Below are 21,753 nucleotides of genomic sequence, written 5' to 3' on the forward strand. Positions count from 1 at the left end.
CAAATGTAGACTTGCCAAGGACGGCAAGAAAATGGCCTTTCGGCTTTCATTATGCAATGATTCTTCTTCTCAAGTTGATGGAGCTGTCAGTCTGTCATTTTCCATTTAAGACCTTGACTAATGACCACCTTCTCTCACGTTGCAACGTTTCTACGACGGAATGATGAAATGCAATCTCTCGAGAATTTTCCATCAGTGCTACGTAACATTGAAGTCACACTCGAGGAAATAATGTAATCAAGGTAGATAATTAATTGTAAAGTGTACATTTAATATTAAAATAGTTTTTCCTGTACATTTTTTGTGTTTTTTTAATACAAGAGATAGTGGCGAGGGGCATTGAACTTAGGGTGTCAAATTTCATGGTGAATGCTCTTAGAGCATCTCCAAATGAAATGTCAAAATGTCCAAATAAGTAATAACGATAAAAAAAAAAAATAGCAATATTTTCCAACTGAGAAGCCAAATCTGATGTGGTATGACATGGAATGACATCTATTTCCCTTGCTGCCAAATTTGATAGTAACTTCAAAAAAAAATATGGGCTATGGTATGTGTTTCAGGGTTTAGGCCCTATAAGGGTTGTGGTGTGGATTTGGGGGTTTGACCTTGTGGTGTTCCTTAATTAGAGTAATGGCTTTGTCCATTTAGGCCTGTATTAAGCCTAGCACAATTATGGGTCATTTAAACGTATCTAGTTTCTCTTTAAGATTAAAGGTTTCACTAGTGGGCAAGTTTGTTTTCATCAAAGAGATAGTAGGTTGAAGGCCATGATATGTAAGCACAAATATATTGTATTAAAATTTTTAGTATATTTCTTTATTTACCTGTCAACTTTCCAGACTAATCCACGACGCTGGACTAAACATTGAATTCATGTCCAATGATAACTTTACATACAGACTACTGAGCGATGCCGGAACTTAACCACAAGGTGCCTGCGCACTTAACATAAAGACTACTGAGCGATGCCGCAACTTAAACCACAAGGTGCCCGCGCACTTAACATACAGACTACTGAGCAATTCCGGAGCTAATGCAAAAACTATCGAGATGAATGCGAGCCAACACTATGCTTAAGCTCTTATACAGGCCAAGGCTTAACTTTGCACATGAATGCCTTCTGTTGGCCGGAAGCTGAACTACGAAAACCAAACATGTAATGGTTGGGAAATTGCAACCGGGGACCCAAAATATCACCGACTACTGGTCTCAAAACAGATTTCAGACAATGAACCATAATAAGGGTGCAAAGACCACGCTCCAAAAGATGTATAAAACATCGAGTCCACATCACAATGACAAGACAAAGCAGAATGACAGAAAATTCATCCAATATAAGTTCTCCATTTGTCAACAATATTAGAAACAAAAATTGCTCTTAAAAACTAAATTTGATCCAAGATAAACAACGGGATTACAATCCAGAGTACACTGAAAAGATTCCATAACAAAATTGTAAACCTCACGACTGAAATTGCTTAAGCTGTGGACTTTTTCAATTTTGCAAGCTCGCTCCTCACCAGTCCGGCCCTCTGCAAATCAGGGAAATATGTTACCTTGGGGCGGTTCAACATGACAAGGACAAGAAAACAATAGCAATCATCTAAAGGATTAAAATAAATGATGTCATGATAAAGAGCATAACCAACCTTAATCTTAGCCAACATGAGCTTGAATCGGTCAAAGTCGTTGAGAGCTGCTCTTCTCTTCTGAACAATCAGTTTCCTACCCCACGAGCTGTTCTCCCACTTCTTCTTCACATCTACCAATACACAAACAATTATCAAAAAGGACGGCGTGGGAATGAAAACAAGACCATTGTTATTTATGAGTAATAAAACGTACCAGCAGCTTCCATTGCGGCAAGCAATTCCTTCTTCTTGGGGACCCTCTTGATATCAATCTTGATGTCAGTGAGAGAAAGCCTCTTGAAGTTCATTTGGGACCTCACCATATCAGGAGCATCGACAAGAGCCTACAAAGACACACAAAGCAGAAGTACGACAATCAAAACCATGATATGCACAGATGATGTCAATGTAGAAGAAATATACAAATGTACTGTATAAAGAGTGAAGTTCTCTGAAAGACTACCAAAAATATGAGGAGGGGGGCAAAAGTTCAGGACGGATCCCAACCTGACTCCGACTGAAGTTATTACGAAAGTGACATTAACCCAATAAAAACTTTAGGAATAACTGGATCAGCATTTGAATTTTGAAATATGATTCCTCACTACTTTGCACGGTACACGCTGTCGACACGACAATAAACACCGAATTTCCTTCTAAGATGTAACTCCAATGAAGCAGATTTCAGTACAGATATATAAAGCAACAACTAAAGCAATACAAAAACCTAACCGCTTTCGGACTCACTGAAAATTTACACGTACAGGTCCTAACAGAAGCTTTGATTCAAAACTTATCATAGCATGCTTCACAGGTATTAGGCATGTGTAACGCAAGGGAATAAAAACAAAAATTCCCAATACCCATTTTCATAGAATTATTAAAATAAATATCATCTAAAACATCAAATCAAGCATAAATCAAGACAAAAATACAGACAATTAAAAAAACGAATGGAATTCTAAATTATTTACAAAAAAAGTAAAGTGAAATTTGGAGATACAAAAAAAAAAGGAAGGAGAAGGGTACCCTGTTCTGGTCAAGGACGTCGACGATGACGACGAGCTTCCCGTAGTCCTCTCCGTAGTTCACGAGAGCCACCCTTCCGATCTCGACGTACCTCTTGAAAGGCTGTCCAAACAACAACAAAAACGAAACAAAACAGAACAGGGTGAGATCAAACAAGAAGAACGAAACGAGGTCGTATTAAAAGAGTATACAGAGAAGCCAAACGCCATGGATGAGGAGAGAGAGCTCACCATTTTTGGTTCTGGTGAAGCGTGTGATGTGTGAGAGAGGTCTGAGGAGGCGGAGCTTTGAAGAGAAGAGAAAATGGTCACGGTGGGATTAGGGTTTTGCTTATGGGTTTTGTAGTGTGCTGCGGACCGTTGGATTGGGTTGGCTTTTGTTATTGCTGTTGCTGCTAATGGGCTTTACATGAAGACCAAGTAAGGCCCAAATTTATAATTGGGTCATTGTATACACCCTAGTTTTATCTTTGGATGCTCTTTATTTCCCTAGGATTCAATTTCCTTTTACACATTTATTTGGACACCCAAAAATATAACCTTCTGTTTTACATTTTATGAGGATTTTGGTTTATAAGAAAAGTGGAGAGGGACGAAAGGTTGTAGATATTTGAATAATCCTGAAATCGAAAGAAAGAAGGGAAAAAATAGGTTATAGGTCAGGGTTGGAGATGGTCTTATGAGTACTCCTATTGTGGACACATGTTGTGAGTCATGGAAATAGTTATTCCTATTTCCTTGGTCAGTTTGTTTTACGCTTTTCTATTTTATTTAATTTTTTAAACAAACGAAATTATCTATACTAAAGAAGAGGTGATGGGCTTAACCTCACAATAGGCTAACAATAATGTGATTCAAACTCACCTTTGGGAGAGGAAGAGGAAGAAGGAAGGGACCAAGTGAATTTTTCCAGTGGACGGTGAGCAGATAGAGGAAGTGGCGGAGAAGGTTATTAATATTTAGGGACAATTAATGAAATTTTTAATAAAGTATTAATTACCCACTTTAGCTCACATCGCACTCCTCTATGTGTTCGTATTTGGTTAGTAAGTATCATCATTTAGCACTGTCATGTGGTAGGAGTATTTTTGCTCACCATCATAACTATGATGATTTTTGTTCACCATTATAATTATGATGTATGATAATCATACATTTAATTATATGTCACATGTCATTTTATCTAACTCTTGTTAATTTTCATATTAAATGTTATTTTTTAATTTTGAAAAAAAATGACCAAGGTTAAGTAAGAAGACAAGTGGCAAATGATTAGGTGTATGGTGTGAGTATGCATCATAATTTGTGATGGTGAGCAAAAATAATCTCTCACATGGTAGTATTGTACTTGATTAGTAAGTACCATCATTTTAGCTCACATAGCACTCCGTGTTTGTATTTAATATATCCTTATAATATTAAGTTTATTAATTGAATGGAAATTTGAAGTGATGTCTTCTAGTAAAAAGATGTGTCTAATCTAATATGAAATTCAAATGAATAGCCACTACTTTTGACTCTTCATGTATAATCACGTGTTTTCCAAAAAGACATCTCAATTTCCATAAACAGGGAAGCCCCTTACAGTCACAAAAGAACATTTCATTGTTTACATAATCATACATAGAGAGCACTAAATATTAGAGAGTCTCATTGAGTCCATATGAGAGAGTTTTCAACACAATTGTAGTTCATTGGAGCCTTATAATTTAGAGTGCTGCTATTACAAGGATGTGATTGTTGGGAAACAAATGCTGATTAACTATGAGCATCGTAGTGAGGCGTAAACTTGTCTTAATGACAAAATGTTATAAACATTCCTCGACCGATTTTCAGGTTTCTCTAATCCATTATGTCATGTTCATTTAACATTTAGCTCTTGATATGCATGATTTAATTGTGTATTTACTTCATGTTAATTTATAAATTTTATATGTGATTAATATAGCAATCAGACTCTAATTTTCCAACAAAAATATAACATCATTGGTATCTCTAAAATATATATGTAGTAGTCTTCACTCAACTCTAAAAAATTTGAAACAAAGAAGTAGAAGAAGAAGAAGCGAATGATGCTTAGATAACACTTTAAATTTAGACTAAATTATAGCAACGGTCCATTAACTTTTAATTCAATTGGAATAATGGTCCCTCAACTAAAAATTCATTACTATTGGTCCCTCAACTCATCAAAATATGCAACTATGGTCCCTCAATTTAAAATCAATTATCATTGGTCCTTCAACTTTAATTTGACTGGAGAAATGGTCCCTCAACTTTAACCTAATTGGAGCAATGGTCCGTCAAGCTTTAATCCAATTGTAGCAATGGTACTTTAAACATAACTCATTTTGATAAAATTCTAACAAAGTTGACGAAAATGACCATAGCTACATATTTGATGAGTTGAGGGACCATTGTTCAAATTTGATTAAAGTTGAAGGACCATTGCTACAATTTACTCTTAAATTTATTTTCTTTCCGTCCAAATTTTTGTTTTTTTTTCTTTTTTTTTCGGAAAGAGGAAAAGTTTAATAAACCAAAACCAAAATTTTTAATTGGTGACTTCTTGATATATAACCATTGCTTTCCCTCGTATCTTTCTCTCCAAAGCAAATTCTTCACTCTATTTGAGATGGATGTCAAAGTCCAAAACGACCGACCAAACCCTAGCAAGAACAACAAGATTCTGAATTTTCCACGCGAGTATTTGCCACCCCTTTCCTCATTTTTTATCTTATCGTATCTTGTATGTGGCACTGAATATATCATTCTTTAGTTTATCTTTGTTCATCTTTCATGTCAACACCCTAATTCGATAGTTTAGCCTTTCCAAATTATTTATTTGCTTTATTTTTATAAATCGATATCGTATATTCTTGTAGTTTTGGACTTTATTTGGATTTTATTCATATTTGTTTTTCTGAATTAATGATTATTCTCAAGGTTGCACTTGTACAAAAACTTTTCCGGCCCTAACAAATTTTAATTTTTTATAAGCATTTGCTATATATAGTGACGATGATCATTTGCACTCGAACAACACATCTAATCTCCTTTTCTTCGGTGCTTTTGAAAACAAAGATAAAAGACCGCGTGGGAAAGCCTTAAGAATTTTATAACCTCACTTTGGAATCGTTGAATTCAACTTTATATATGTTTCTAATTTCAGTAATTTGTGTCCTAAGAAAATTAATAATGGAAAATAACATTAACTGATGTATTAAATTAACTAGTTAATAGATTAAATTAACATTATGATAATATAACATAAGAAATTGTGTAAGAAAATTATATCATATTAGCTTTGAATACACAAAAATGTATTGGTGCAAAATGCCGCATCTATTAATAGTATGATAATATAACATAAGAAATTGTCCAAAAAAATCGTATCGTATTAGCTTTGTTATCTTTCTCGCACACACAAAAGTGTATTGGTGCAAGATGCCACATTTATTAATAGTATGATAATATAACATAAGAAATTGTCCAAAAAAACCGTATTGTATTAACTTTGTTATCTTTCTCGCACGTGCAAGATGCCGCAATTATTACAAGGAAAAGCATCCAAATTATAAAAGGAGGAAAAAAAAGCAAGTTTTGTTTTTCCTGGGGTTAGGGTTGTATATTGGCCACCCATTAACATGGTGACATGCGAATAATTTGAGTCAAGCGTTCAAACGTTAATCCACTAGTAAACAAGCTACCTATAGCCGCCTATTTCATATCAATGTTCATGAATTTTTCTTGAAGCAAAAACAATATACAATTACATCCAAATTGCTAAATTATTGTTTGAATTATTTTTTTGTATGTGTTAAACTGTAATTTGCAAATAAACTAAGATGAATGACTTCTTACATGTAAAGACATAAGCATTATTTGTAGTTTAATATGCCTAAATGGGAAATAGTCTTAGATTCCACCACTTGATTCAAAGTTGAAGCATACTCCTCTTAAGTCTTGACTACGCTACATTGGTGAATTTTGAAGTTTGGCATATGGGAATGTATGGTGAATTTTGAAGTTTGGCATATGGGAAAATAGAAGTATTTGCTTACACACACACACACACACACGTTGGTAAAATGGAGAAAACGAAAAAAGAAACATTTCCTTTTGGGGGCATCGTCTCCAAAAAGTTTGGCGACCTCAATAAACACAGTGCACCAAACTTCTGTTTTCCTGTGTTATTGGACTATTCGTTTTCCCTGACAGTTTATCCAAGTGATAATTAATGAGTCACCTATAATGGGTTGTTGATCCCTCTGCAGATCTTCCACCTGATAAGGAACCATTGGATTGGAACACACGAATGAAAATAGCTTCTGGTGCAGCCAATGGATTGGAATATCTGCACGACAAGGCAAACCCTCCGGTTATTTACAGGGACTTCAAATCATCCAACATATTGCTGGAAGAAGGATTTCACCCAAAGCTTTCAGATTTTGGGCTTGCGAAGCTTGGTCCCACTGGAGACAAGTCCCATGTGTCCACAAGGGTTATGGGCACTTACGGTTATTGTGCTCCTGAATATGCAATGACTGGTCAGTTGACAGTAAGGTCAGATGTCTACAGTTTTGGGGTAGTGTTTCTGGAGCTGATTACTGGACGCAAGGCCATAGATAGTGACCGGCCCCATGGAGAACAGAACCTTATCACTTGGGTAATTCTCACTTTGTTTCTTGTAGTAGAATTGCCTGAAGAAACTTATCTTCTTGTTGTGCAGGCTTTGTGGGTCTGGCAAGCATGGGTTCTGTGTTTGTGCAATAACTAAATGGCAGTGGTTTTATGTCTGCAGGCACGTCCATTGTTCAATGATAGAAGGAAGTTTGCGAAATTGGCAGACCCAAGACTTCAGGGTCGGTATGCAATGCGGGGTCTCTACCAAGCTCTAGCCGTGGCATCCATGTGCATCCAGGAACAAGCTGCCACACGGCCTCTCATTGGGGATGTGGTTACTGCTCTGTCGTACCTAGCCAACCAGTCTTATGACCCTAACCTGGCTTCAGGACATGGCCACAGAGGTTCAGGAGAAAAGGATGAGAAAAGGCACAGGGATGGTGGTAGAATATTGAAGAATGAGGAAGGAGGAGGATCCTGACGGAGATGGGATTTAGATGGTTCCGAGAAGGACGATTCCCCAAAGGAAACCGCAAGGATGTTGGATAGGGAACGAGCAGTTGCTGAGGCCAAGATGTGGGGAGAGAATTGGCGAGAGAAAAGACGACTGAGTGCACAAGGCAGTTTTGATGGCACCAACTTGTAGCGCCGTAGTGTACAATGCTTCGTCTTCTTCAACCTCAGCTCCTACCCTCGCTTTTTCGCAGATTGGTTAGTTTGGGGTGTTCAATGTAATGGAGCGTTGGTGCAGACCAACATGCGTCCTGATTTAACCCTTTTTCTGTTATTTTCCTCTTCTCCGAACATGAAGAAGAAGAATAATCCGTAAATGGAATTTGTACATTATCTTCTAGAAGACTGAAGGAAGAACAGAAGAAAGAGGACGTATTTAAAAATTTTGAGAGTAAAAACGTCTGGTTAAATGCTGTACGATTCTTCTGCCTTCTGTAATTTTTGTGTGTTTTGGAACAAAACAAAACAAAATCTCTTGTCGCTACTCCTGTCTTTGTCAACCTTAGTATTATCGAGCGTTTTACATGTTTCTTTGGTAATGTGTTCGTACATGTTCAATTACTCTCTCTTTCATTACCAAGGATGCGCGATTAACTTGCGGTGTTCCTTTTTTCGTGCTACAAAAATGGGGTGTCTTTTTCATCCACAATAAATTATTTCTCTTGATTGGCCTTGATTATGACGGAAGTTTTGACAAGAAACGATAGTGATTTTTCATTATTGAACTATAATCATTACAAGGGTTCCATAAGGGCATCAAAGTGTTTGAGCCAAGGGGTGAGAGAGATTTAAGATCCATGGTTTGATAAGGGTTAGGGGGTTATTACTATTCTCTAGTGAAGTTTCTTAAGGGGATCACCGGATTGGATGTACCGTATATTTTTATGTTATTGTTGTGGTTAATTTTGCTTATTTGTTGATTTACCTTATTTACGGTTGATTTTGGTGCATTGTCATCATAATCCATGATAACAAGCTCTTATTAGGAAATTCCACGCAATAAAAAGTTGATGTGGCAATTTGAAAATTCCCTATTACTTAATAAGGTTCACATCGATTTACTATATTATGAATTATCATGTTAGAAGTAAAATTTCACTTTCTAGCTCCTTATTTAAATTCTTCTAATTTAAGTTATAAAACATTAAATTCTTCTAATTTAAGTTATAAAACAATCACGTTCACATCTCTCTCATATTCATCAAGGTAAGTGTAATCCGCATATTAAAACAAGATTTTGGTGTAGCGAATGTTACCATAGCCAATATCGTAGGTGTAGCCTACTTGCTTATTACATCAATTATTGTGTGACGAGTTGGAAATTGATGCATCATCTATTGCATAATTTGGTACAGTAGTGTACTAAAAATGTGAACCCTAGAGCATGGTTTATGTTGTCCTATGATGTTTGACGTCCTCACTACTCTATCGATCAATGCACTAAATTTCAAACTTGATATCAATCTTAATGTGTAAGCAAGAAAATTTCGTGCCAATGTGCAGGATATGCGGAAATATGCAACCTCACAACCCGTGAGATAATTGTGTTAAAGCTCTTTACGCAAACTCCACCATTGGCTTCTCCTACTATAAACTGGCACTCTCATATCTCAACTTTAATTGTGTTAAAGCTCTTCACGCAAACTCCACCATTGGCTTCTCCTACTATAAACTGGCACTCTCATATCTAAACTTCGTGCTTAATTATGTCTATCGATTACGGCTTAATCAATTAATATATAAAATACGAAATTAATGTATAAATTTGTGGAGAAAATATGAGAAATTGTGTGTTTTGGGAATGCTGTCATGCATGAGCATTTGTGGTCGAGTTGGTGAATTTTATCATAAAAAATCTTTGTGTATTAGAAGTAGAACTATTCAATATACGTTGTAATTTGTTTGTGAATGTTCCGATGTGGGACTCTTTATTTCCTTGAACACCACTTAGCTGTTTTCCGGGCCGTTTAAACAAAAATATTGCTCAAGGAAACGGAGGACATAAATTAAGCATACGTCCATTGATATTAATATTGAGTAGTAGTATTCAAAGCCAAGCGTGGATAGCTGTAGCTTTCCAATTCACATATACTTGTGCATCGATGAGCACAGCCACAGTCCCCACGCTTGGAACTGGGAATTTATTTATTCAATAAGAGACAATTAACGAAACATATAATATAACAAGATCAGACCACATCTTGGCGTGATCAAGCGGCTGCTGCTGTTACACATCAAACGAGGTTCGACTGATCGTAGTTTTTTTCTTTCCGAGAAGTACGACATAGGACTTTGCCAGCATCACACTGCTGATGGTGTTTCATTAGGTTGAAGCTCGACGGAAGCATTTTCCACATGACGATGATCATCCGTTTGTTCATGCATGAACAAACGGATGATCATCGTCATGTGGAAAATGCTTCCGTCGAGCTTCAACCTAATGAAACACCATCAGCAGTGTGATGTTGGCAAAGTCCTATGCCAGCATATGCTCCTTTGCCTCTGTAACGGCCGCGTTATTATTAACGTCACCATCATCATTGCGATTGTTCGGTTGAGCATCCACCGGATGAACCTCGGAAGCTGCTAATGTGGCTATGATCACAATGTTTTTCACGTGATCTGGTGTAGCAGCCGGTAGCTTTTTCTCATGATCTTCTATTATCTCCTGCTTTCGGTTTCGGTACATCGCATACAGCAGCATCTGAAGCAGTCCCAACACAAAACCCAGAACGTTTGGAATCTGCAACAAGTGATTAATCAATTATGCAGGGATAATTGATTTGAAAATAGATTTAATTTAGTGTAAGTATACTTACTGCAATACATATGTCCTTGAGGAACAATCCATATGCAAACCACATACCGGCACTCAGAGTGAGGAAAAATGATAACCTAAATGGCATGAATTCGACACTTCTTGTTCGGGTAACTTGTGCCTGCAATACAAATCAATAAACTGAATGAATATGTTATATATTACACACATTATGTGTGCTCAAAATATAAGTAAAGGTAATTAATTGGCATTAAGAGTTTATTTAAAGCTCCAAATTTAACATTTTTATATTTTAAAACACTTAAAAAATAAATATAAGAAGACAATATCAGAGTGTGAATAACATTTACGTAATTGAAAAAAGCACCAACAAATAATATGGTCATATGTTTGTACGATTGAGTCAATTACCACAATGCTTAAGGGCGCAGCAAAAACACTGGTAGAAATGGCAACATTAATCCATCCAAGAACTGGGACCCGGTACGCACGACTCACTAGAAAGTGAGACACGACAAGGATCAAGGTGAAAAGTCCCACGTTCATAATACCAAATAATTTCACTGTAAGCTTCTGCATTCCGTAAATATATAGAGTTATTAGAGAATATACACACACACACACACACACACACACACACACATATAAAATACAGGGAAATTGAAATTATATTGATATATACAAGAAAAATAACAATTAAAGATGAAACATACGTACGTACCCTAGCATCCCTTGGTGCATACACAACGAAGATGACGATGTAGGTCATCTCTGCAAAACTTCCGAATGAGTTAATGGTGATGAGCAGCATAGCATTCTTTTTTAGCGACGCATCATAGAACCAAAGCATGGAACTGAACATTGCTACCAGATATGGCACCGAGTGGAATCCTTCTGTCGATTTTTTCCTGTAAATTCGATAAAATGTCGGCCTGCATTTAAAAAAAAAAAAGTTAATCATATGTCTCTTTATAGACTTATATACATATTATTCCTTACATTTAAAAAAAAAAAAAAAAAGAAAAAAAAGTATGCATCACTTACACTGGGATGGTTGAGACTAGATTTCCTGGCATCATCAAAGAAATAATACAATAGTGGTCATTCAAATAGAATTTCTTGACTATCAAAAGATTACAATTAATTAAAATAAATCACACTTTTCATTATCTATATATTAGTGGGTAGTGGTGAGGAAGGTTGATCATCAAGGATCACAATGATGTACAGTGTTACTTAATATAAAAAGTTACCTATAAATTAACAAGAAGTAAAAAATTGGACAACTAATCTTTGAATAGTGTACATACAAAGAAATTTTATTGTTGTATATTTGGTTGTTTTTATATAAATTTATTTAGCTAGGCTTTTCTGCAAAGAAAAAGTAGTCACTGATGAATTTCAGACGGTTCACTAACGGAAAAAGAATATGGCCAAGTTGATGACAAAGATTAGATAACAAATGCGGGCCAACTAGGTTTTAAGGGCGTCATAACTAGAGAAGAATATGAATAATGTACATATGCAATTTTGTTTACCTAGAACTCCAAATGTAAATGCCAAAGGATGGTGACTGTCTGCTACTGTAGCCATGATATCTCTAGATCTGAAAACCCTAGTTTGCTAAGAAAACTCAGACTGATGAACTCTCTCTCTCTCTCAATGAAAATGAAGAGAATGATATGTTGAAGAAGCTAAGGAGGAGGACTCAGTTGGTGTTGAGAAACCCTAGAGCTCTCTCTCTCTCCCTCCCTCTCAAATTCTCATGCAGAGAAAATTAGAGGACTATTAGCTGAGGATGGTCGATGGGTTTACGCAGCTTGTTTATATACACACAAAAAGTGAAAGAAAAAGAAATAGGGTGTGCGTATTGAACTCATTGTGGCTGCATGACAGATGGAGGATTAGTAGGTGGTGTACCATGCTCTCAAGAATTTTTTCAATGTGCCGGGAACACTGTCTAATACATCAAGTGTCATAATGCAAGTGGTTGGGAAAAAAAAAATTTAATATCAAATCACTAGTATTATGACATTTGGTGTTCCAAGTCATGTTCCCGTACAATGAAAAACTACTCAACGAACTCATTCAATGAACCACAAATCCAAGTTCCACGTGCCCCTCTATCACGTGTGCGTAAACTCCATCCAACGGCCACAAAAAAAAAAAAAAAAAAAAAAAAAATAGCAGAGCATTATTCACCACACTTCTTGACACTACTTTGGATAGGAATTAGGGTAGTCCCCCAAATCATCACCATAATTATTCAAATAATTAATTTCACCATAACTGCGAATTAGGAAGATTGATATAGTTATAGTTTTGGTTAATCGACACTAATTTACTAATTTTTTATGAGTTTTTTCTAATCAAACATGAATTCCACGCTCTTTTAAAAAAAACAAGTGGCTTCTTCCAACTAAACTAAGCATATGATTTTTTACGTTACTCATCTCTTCTAAGACCGCAAAGCTGTCTTCACGTGACTTCTATATCTCTAATTCCAAGCACTAGTGCATACTGTATGGCCATTGTTGGAACCGTTTCTCTCCATCTTCTAAAACCCTAAACGAAACACGCCTTGGCGCGTCAGGCTTCAGCCCTAGTTGTCACTTGTAAATTCTCACAAGTCACACGCAGACAATATAGTTATATATATATACTCTCGGAACACTTGCGACGACGTGTTATAATAATAATAAATTATTATTATTATTAGCATTCTAAAAAAAATTAATTATGCACTCCTTATAAATCTTTTTAAATATAGAAAGTTTGGATTGCACAATTAAATTTTTGAAATGACAATAATAATTTCTTAAGAATATAGACAACAAATTTGATATGTTCAACTTGTAGGACCTCAAAAATAAATATATTCATTATAAATTGAATTGAATAATACAACCTGACAATATTTCAATTACAACAAACAATCTTTCCAAGTCACACACTCAAAGATTTACAATATTGTTCACAAAGCTTTTGTTCTATGCCGTTGAATGTTTGTTTGGTAGTGCTTCAATGTTTATGCAATATTTAGAGGGTTTCGTGTGCATGGGGGGTTCATCTGACTGACTTTTTTCTTCTTCAAGTAATCAAATTCCACAATCCAAGCAGCCTGGCCAGCTTTTTTATATTTTTTGCGGTTATGAGATGGGGACGGAGGGAGGGAGGTTTTAAGTTATGAAAAAAGAATTTAATTAAAGATGAGCCACAAGACAATCATGATGTTGTTACTCGTTCTTGTCTCTATCATTTGGCTGGGATTCGAGAATGCTAGATGGACACCCTGGGAGCCTTTGGACAGATTGCTAGATATGTACATGGCTATTTCCATCGACGTTCATTAATTTGTGTGATTTGGTTGCTATATACTTTTATTTTTCTGGAGTTTAGATCCTTTATAAGTTATGTTACTTTAATAATATTAGAGTAACAACTCGTTATTGATCAATGAGAAAGTGCGACGTAAGCATGATAAAATTTAAACAAGTTTCATAACTAGACTAACAACTCGTCATTGATTAATGAGGAAATAACAAGAAATGTGAACTTGAGACATTTTCTAATTTGAAAAGATAAATACAGCTAAATTAAGAGCTAATTGATACGTGCGTTTTTCAGACTTTTAATTTGAGCAGTATATTCAACCAAGTGCTTGATTAGTAATCTAAGCTAGGTAGGTTGATATTTTGACAAATTTGAGAAAAATAAGTTTCTTTTCCTCACCCCAAAAGCCAGAACTGTAGGTCAGTGTGCTGATTTTATGGAAAGGGGTCCTCTTCGGATTCACTTTGTGGGGATCTAGGATCCCTATATCCTAACCGTTTATCGTATATCGTGCGGTCAGTTTTCGTCAAATACTATTTGTGTGTAATTTTAAATAAAAAAAGTCAAATGATTTCTGACCACACGATACACGATAAATAACTAAGATGTGAGGATTCCCACAAAGTGGATCCGGATGGGATCCAATTCCTCACTTTATGATGTAACAGCTAGTCCTTGCCTCCTGAAATGATTTGAGCTTTTTATCTCATGGAATAGGATCCTCTCCATATCCTTTTTGTGGGGATCCAGAGGATCAATCAATCGTGTTCGTTCATCGTATATTATACGGTTAAAAATTATTTTAAAATTTTAATTTAAAATTGAATATAAATAGTACTTAAAGAAAATTAGTCGCACGATGTATGATGAACGTACACGATTGATTGATCCCCTGATCCCCACAAATTTAAAGAGGATCCGAAGAAAATCCTTGTCCTTTTCTCATGAGTATTGAGAGACCAATAATGCAGTGATATCGACATGTTCATTGAGTGCCACCAATACAATACCGTTGATAGTATTCAACCAAATATTACGACGTTGAGCTACCTCTCACTCCATATACTATATATATATAAAGCGATGGCAATCTAATCTTGCATTTGCATTATATAGTTGGCATTTATCGGTGGCCAGCTTAGTGAACACCTAACACTGAAATTGCCCTATCGTTCATGTATAGCCAGAAGAACCACACACAAAAATAGAAAAAAGAAACTTAAAAAAATAAAAATACAAAGGATTACATATGGCATGATTCATCATCCATGATTGCTTGCTATTTGTTATATATCGATCTCATCGAAATTAAAGCTGTTAATTTTTCAAAAGGCACAGGTGATTAGAGTAAGTCCACTCCTAATAAAATGTGTCAGCATATAACCTATTTAATCCACTCAATGAACAGTGATAGACTTCAATGAACAATAATAGGCCAAATGCATATCCACCCCTAACAAAAAATAGCCTAGTCAATTTTATTAAAATATTATTATTTTTTATTATAAAATAATAAAATAATAATAATAATTTTATTTTAATTTCTAACTTTATATAAAAAATATTATTAATTTTTGATATTTTTATAAAATATTATTATAAATTACACCCACACACACCTATACATACAAAAACACCACCGTCGCTGTCCCAAATCCGCTCCCCATTTTTCCGAAACCCTGCCCTCTCTCTCACCTCCAAGCCCTCCCTCTCTGCTTTCTCAGTGACTTTGGCCTTGAGCCGCCGAGCCCCTCCGCGGCTGGTCATGGTGTTGTTTGCTATGAACCTCGATGCCAAGCCCACCGACCTCGTCGAAGCTCAGAGAACTCGGAATCAACCTCAGCCTCAAGGAGCTTTGCACCAAGATCGAGCTCTGCGACGCGTTGATCGTGCGTAGCAAGACCAAGTTCACCCGCGAGTTGTTCGAGTCCTCCGGCGGGAGGTTGAAGGTTGTGGGAAGAGTTGGCGTCGGCATTAACAACATGGATGGCCTGGCATATGGGTCTATCGATTCTGGGCTAGTCTCTTACCTGACTTGGGCTGGGTGCCAACCTATTAGGCTGGGGTAGAGTGATTTGGTTGGGGGCTAGCCTGTTTTGGGTGCTAGGCAATCCACTCCCAGTGGACTTGCTCTTACATGCACATGAAGGATATTGCCAAACATGCATGAAGGATATTGCCATGATTTTTCATCCTGGTGTACTGTGCTTGAAATGAAGTCAAACACTACACATTCTATCGATAAAAGAAAATATAGAACTAAAAATATGATTACGTACACCCCAAAACCCTAGCTAATAATCTATGCTTAAATAATTAAGGATTTGACTTTTAATTATTGAAATTAAGGTGACTAGCTTAGGTAGGTACGTAAACCCTCAAATGATTGGAATTGAATTAAGAGAGAGCTCGATACCTCCCATAATTGACACTCTTATATTACATATGAGCCAAACTCATTTGGGGTTGATTAATTTCACTTTCAGAAGGGAAGAAACTTAGTTATTACATTAATCTAGCATCCTTATGCATGAAGATAATCAATTCGGTTGGTGTGGCCAGACGATATTATGGATTTATGACCACATTCTCCATAGGGTTCTCTTATCTCTTCCAATCTCTGAGCATGGGTTATGGAAGAAGGAGAAGAAGGAACCGAGAATAAAGTATCGGCAACAATCAATTTTGTTACGGGACTAATCATGATGTTCATATTGATCTATTATATGTCTTTGCATCTAGCATTGAGTATACTATTGGATTTGAACCAATGACTCCCGCCGTATGAAAGCAATAATCTAACCACTAAGTTAAGTAGGTCATTTATCATCAGGTAATGTTAGGGAGACTAAATTTGAAGACAAAATTTGCAAACTAAATGATGTGTCACCAATAAGAATGAATACGTCTATCAACGCTTAAGTAATAAACCAATCATCAACTTTCATGTTCTTTAGTTTTTGAAATTTTGTCTATAAATTTAGTCTCCCTAACATTACCCTTTATCATTGATGGATTATAAATGTTATATTACTTATCAAAAATACCAATCAAATGTATCAAAGATATATAATGTTGGTTTGTATATTGTTAACAAATTAGAGGACCAGAAACCAAAAAAATGTGAAAAATGAATTGCAAACTCTAAATTTTTATTCACTAAAATTACGAAGAATACTACATAATGGACGACGTGATTCATAATCCGAAAAGATTGATTACACCTTGCCAAATTTAATCCCCGCCTGCAGACCCAATTCCTAACAAACAAGAACACAATGGTACACCTAGTAAACATAGAAGAGTAATCTAAATTCTTATCCTACTAAAAAATCTTAAATACTCAAAAAGTATCTTAATATAAAAGTGAACCAAATTGCTAAATTTAAATTATTGTCTAAAGATGCGCTAATGGTGGCAAACAACATGAGTTTACCAATTGAAGAAAACTAATCCTAATTGCCAATGCCAAGATTACTAATTAATTTGGTGATGAGAATGCACTATGTGGGATGAGATCACTGGATGTTTACGACATTTCATTTATGATGATCAATCAGAGATATCTCAATTAAGATTGGTGGTGCAATGGCATTGGGCTCCAGGCTCCTTTTCTACCATTGGTGGGAGTCAGATCACCATGTCACATAACAAAAACAAGATATAAAGGCAAAAGGTAGAGGATGACGAACAGAGTTATCTTCAAGAACAGGAAGCTTAATTTGAAATGCAGCTTCATCTTTTGATCATGTTGGAGTCAAATTCATCACAACAACAAAATTGGATTCAAATCACAAGATCCTATCTTGTATCGCAATCATCTAATATTAAAAACGTTGACGCAAAAAAGTAATCGTTTGATTACGTGCAGTGCAAGCAGAAGCTTCTTAATTGTGCCCTAATTCATGTAAAATTATGATTCCTTAATCCTGGCATTACGTCGTGGGACCATATTACTCTCTTTGGAAATTTGATTCTGGCTAGGTAGAAACCCTAGCTAGAAAAGTAGCAGCATTAGATATTCATTAATAGAATTTTCTTTATCAAAAGTGAAAATACTAAATTAATCCTGCAGCAAAACTAAAGAAAAATAACTAAAATTTAGGATTAAGTACTTAAAAATCTTCAACATTTTAGTGCTATTCCATATTGGTCTCAACATTTTTAAATATTTCAAAAAAAGTACCCAACTTATTGAAAATATTGCATTCGTTAAGCCTCAATTAAATTTATGTTAAATTAACTATGACTTATTTTGTCTCCAAATTCAATAAAAAGTCATGGAAACATAGCCTCGACCAACTAATGGTCACCACGCCATCACCTCCAAACTTAACGAACAACCACCAATTTCACCTACAACTCAAGCTGCCAACACCGAGAAGAAGGTCATGGAAGTTACTGAAATGGTATTGACTGTCATAATGCGCTCACCACCATCTTCACTGCTCACAAAGAAGAATTGGAAGCTACACACTAAGAATTTACCAATGAGAAAATCACATGATCAGAAACAAGCTTTTTGAAACCCTATGTTTAAACTTCTTTCATTAATTACTACATATTTTCTACACTCACAATGTTTGTTAGCTTGCTATATAATCAACTTAAATCAGTTAAATCCATCATGCAATGCATTTCCTTCCAATTTTTTGTGATAAACTAATAAATAATTGACTAAATAAACATCCTGCAAAGTTTCAATAAAAATTTCCAAGTTTTTCTTACAATTTCCGTGGTTTTTATTCAATTTTTATCGATATCGATAATATCCCAATATTTCCATTGAAATTTCTGTGTTTTTGGACTACCGATATTTCCGATATCATCAATATTTTAGACCTTGGTGTCATTCCAAATTGGTCTCAACATTTTTAAAAATTCCAACCTATTGAAAATGTCACATCCATTAAACCCCATTTAATTTTTCCTGTTAAATGCACATGTGGCAACAATGGATCCAACATTTTAGCTTACATGGACACTAATAATAAAAATAACTTTAAAAAAGACAAGAATAAAAATGAAGATTGGGAATTATCATGCCCCCGCCACCACCAAGCTCAACCTACAACCACCGAAACCCCGTTCCAACCTTTATATTCAAAACCCACCAACTAGGTATAATGGAACCCAATGATCATACAAGTAGAAAATTGATTAGTCGTATAAATATATAGCTCTTAAGCGTTAACCTGATAGTAAAATGAGAATGATATCGAATACTAGACAACTTACCGCACCTTTCATATCAATGTTCATGAATTTTCCATGTAGTAAAAAGAAGGTAAATTTACACCTAAAGGGGGTAAATGATCATACAAGTTCATTTGTTACAATAAAATTGTTGCATTTTGGAGATGAATCCCTTATGAGTAGACCTGGCATTCGTCTTGTGTTTCTCGTGTTCATATTGTTTTCGTGTCATACCCGATAACTTAACAGGTCGTGTCATGTAACACCAGTTAAAGTAAACGGGTAATATGACTCAACTCGAAATCGACCCGTTAATATTATCAGGTAAATGACCCAACCCGTTACTTGTCACATCTCGACCTGGGCCCCCACCACATCCCGAGCTCGATTCCACCGTAGCACGATATTGTCCGCTTTGGGCCCCGACCATGCCCTCACGGTTTTGTTTCTAGGAACTCATGAGCAACTTCCCAGTGGGTCACCTATCATGGGATTGCTCTCGCGTGCTACTCGCTTAACTTCGGAGTTCCAACGGAACCCGAAGCCAGTGAGCTCCCAAAAGGTCTCGTGCTAGGTAGAAATGAGAACATAGATATAAGGCTTACATGATCCACTCCCCTGGGCGATGTGGGATGTAACAATCCACCCCCTTCAGGGGCCCGACGTCCTGGTGTCGGTTAGCACAACTCGATTTGAAGTCCTAGTAGATATTCCGGGTCGGGGTGTGTCATTACTCGTTAAGAAAAATATTTTAAATCAATAAATCATGAAAATGAAAAATATAATTTGATCCAAAAAAATGTAAAACATAATACTAAATTAGTATATACATACTAAAATTTCAGAGTTGACCTATTCATGAAAGTTGTAAAGCTTGTCATTACTAGTGATTGTATATATATATATATATATATATATATATATATATATATATATATATATATATATATATATATAGTAATACATATATCATTATCCAGGATGCCTGCGAGCTCCACCTTGTTTATAATCATCATCTGTCATTAAGCAAAACAGTTTGTAATCTGCATTGCAGTAAGTTTTAATAAACTTATTTTCAAAATCTATCTGCATCATTAGATTAAATTCATTATTTTCATGAATACATCACCTATGTTAAACTTGATCTTATGTCTTCATGTTATTGTTGATCATACATGGATATTCCGTTTCAATCAGCCCCAGTTCTTTTTTATTTATTATTTTGAAATGCTACTCTGCTTATATATATTTTACTTCCGCACTATAAATTTCATGGACGGTCTTACCGCCTACCTGTAGTTCCGCCCCATTTGCTACTCTGCTTATATATATTTTACTTCTGCACTATCAATTCCATGGACGGTCTTACCGCCTACTTGTAGTTCCGCCCCATTTGGTATCAGAGCCAAGTGGTTGGTAATTGCATTAGCATCTGTCTATTCTGTTCATTGATATTCAGATTCTTGTATTCTATCTGCATTTCTTATTTGTCGGTCCTCAGTTCTCTATTCTTTCAGCCAAAAAGTAAGATATGGTCCAAACAGTAAGTCCCGAGGAGAGGCATGAGCGGGGGAAGAGTCTAGACATACGAGGAAGGTGAATCATTTAAGTCCTGCATATAGCATACTTGTTTTGTGCATATCATGAGTAGATTATTTAGATCTAATTTAATGGCCAGCACTAGCTCTAGATCCAATTTAGGAACTATACCTGACATTGTCAATGAAGAACAAAAATGGGATTTTCAAACTGATGAAAGTATTGATTTTTCTGATTGGAACATTCCAAAAATTTCAAGCAAAAATATTTACAAGAAAAAATGGTCTTTGAACTCTTTTAAATCTGAACATCATGTCCAAATAGTTGAGAAGACTTATGCTCTTAGTAAAGAACATGTGACTTGTCAATTATTTTCTCCGGAACAAATTAAATCTCATAGAAAAGATGGTCATAACTACATTCATATTGGTTTGGTTCAAATTGCTGTTAAACCATTAACACGAAAAGGTCTTAATACCTCTATTCTTTTGTGTCTCCGAAATGCTAGATTCACTGACTTCAGTGATAGTATACTTGGAATGATTGAATCCAGTCTTTACAACGGACCTATCCATTTTGATTGTTTTCCAAACCTCACTATAAGCCTTTCAGACCCACACATGCTGAAAGCACTCACACTCAACATCAAAACTTCAGGATACCAAGTCTTGGAAGGAACACAGCCTTTGACACTTATTTGCAGAGTTTATTACAAAGTCACTGGTACAAACATGAATTTTCAAGCATTAACCAAAAGTCGTTGAGACCACTCTTTTGATTCAAACAACCCAAGAAAATGCAAACATAAAAGTTCCCAGAACCATTAGGTGGTCAGACATCAGTCTCCCTTCAGATTGGTGTTTAATCAATGAAAGTAAGCCGGTTGCTATACAAAACAGTCTTGTCAACCTTGACAATATTGAACAATATTTTGATGGAACGGTAAAAATCAATTTCGATCGACCAGCAAGAAGATCTTGTGAATCGGTGCATTTGCATAAATCATTTGCTTCTAGCAAAAGTCTTTTTCTGGATCCACTTTAACCAATAGAATGGGTCGAGATCAAGATTTAATCAAGTCCTTAGTAAACAAAAAATTAAAAGA

The 21,753-nt window shown here is 35.7% G+C and overlaps 2 protein-coding genes and 1 pseudogene across 2 annotated transcripts; 1 reads left to right on the forward strand and 2 right to left on the reverse strand.

Moving 5' to 3' along the window:
• Positions 1-1,317: 1,317 nt before the first annotated feature.
• Positions 1,318-3,049, reverse strand: LOC103965655 (60S ribosomal protein L14-1-like). The gene is made up of 5 exons (XM_009378726.3): positions 2,894-3,049; positions 2,664-2,765; positions 1,849-1,978; positions 1,653-1,765; positions 1,318-1,535 (listed from the first exon to the last, which is right to left on the reverse strand). Exons 1-5 carry the CDS (start codon positions 2,894-2,896, stop codon positions 1,482-1,484), a joined length of 402 nt encoding a protein of 133 aa, XP_009377001.1. The 5' UTR covers positions 2,897-3,049; the 3' UTR covers positions 1,318-1,481.
• Positions 3,050-6,920: 3,871 nt separating this feature from the next.
• On the forward strand, positions 6,921-8,218 carry LOC125472774 (annotated as a pseudogene).
• Positions 8,219-9,937: 1,719 nt separating this feature from the next.
• Positions 9,938-11,556, reverse strand: LOC125472744 (bidirectional sugar transporter N3-like). Its single transcript, XM_048574523.1, has 5 exons — positions 11,302-11,556; positions 10,992-11,153; positions 10,621-10,740; positions 10,290-10,544; positions 9,938-10,180 (listed from the first exon to the last, which is right to left on the reverse strand). Exons 1-5 carry the CDS (start codon positions 11,539-11,541, stop codon positions 10,103-10,105), a joined length of 855 nt encoding a protein of 284 aa, XP_048430480.1. The 5' UTR covers positions 11,542-11,556; the 3' UTR covers positions 9,938-10,102.
• Between the last annotated feature and the right edge of the window lie 10,197 nt (positions 11,557-21,753).

Source organism: the organism of the source record quoted next, unplaced genomic scaffold (genome assembly GCF_019419815.1).
Source record: "Pyrus x bretschneideri cultivar Hongxiangsu unplaced genomic scaffold, Pyrus_bretschneideri_v1 Contig73, whole genome shotgun sequence".
Taxonomy (NCBI): Eukaryota; Viridiplantae; Streptophyta; class Magnoliopsida; order Rosales; family Rosaceae; genus Pyrus; species Pyrus x bretschneideri.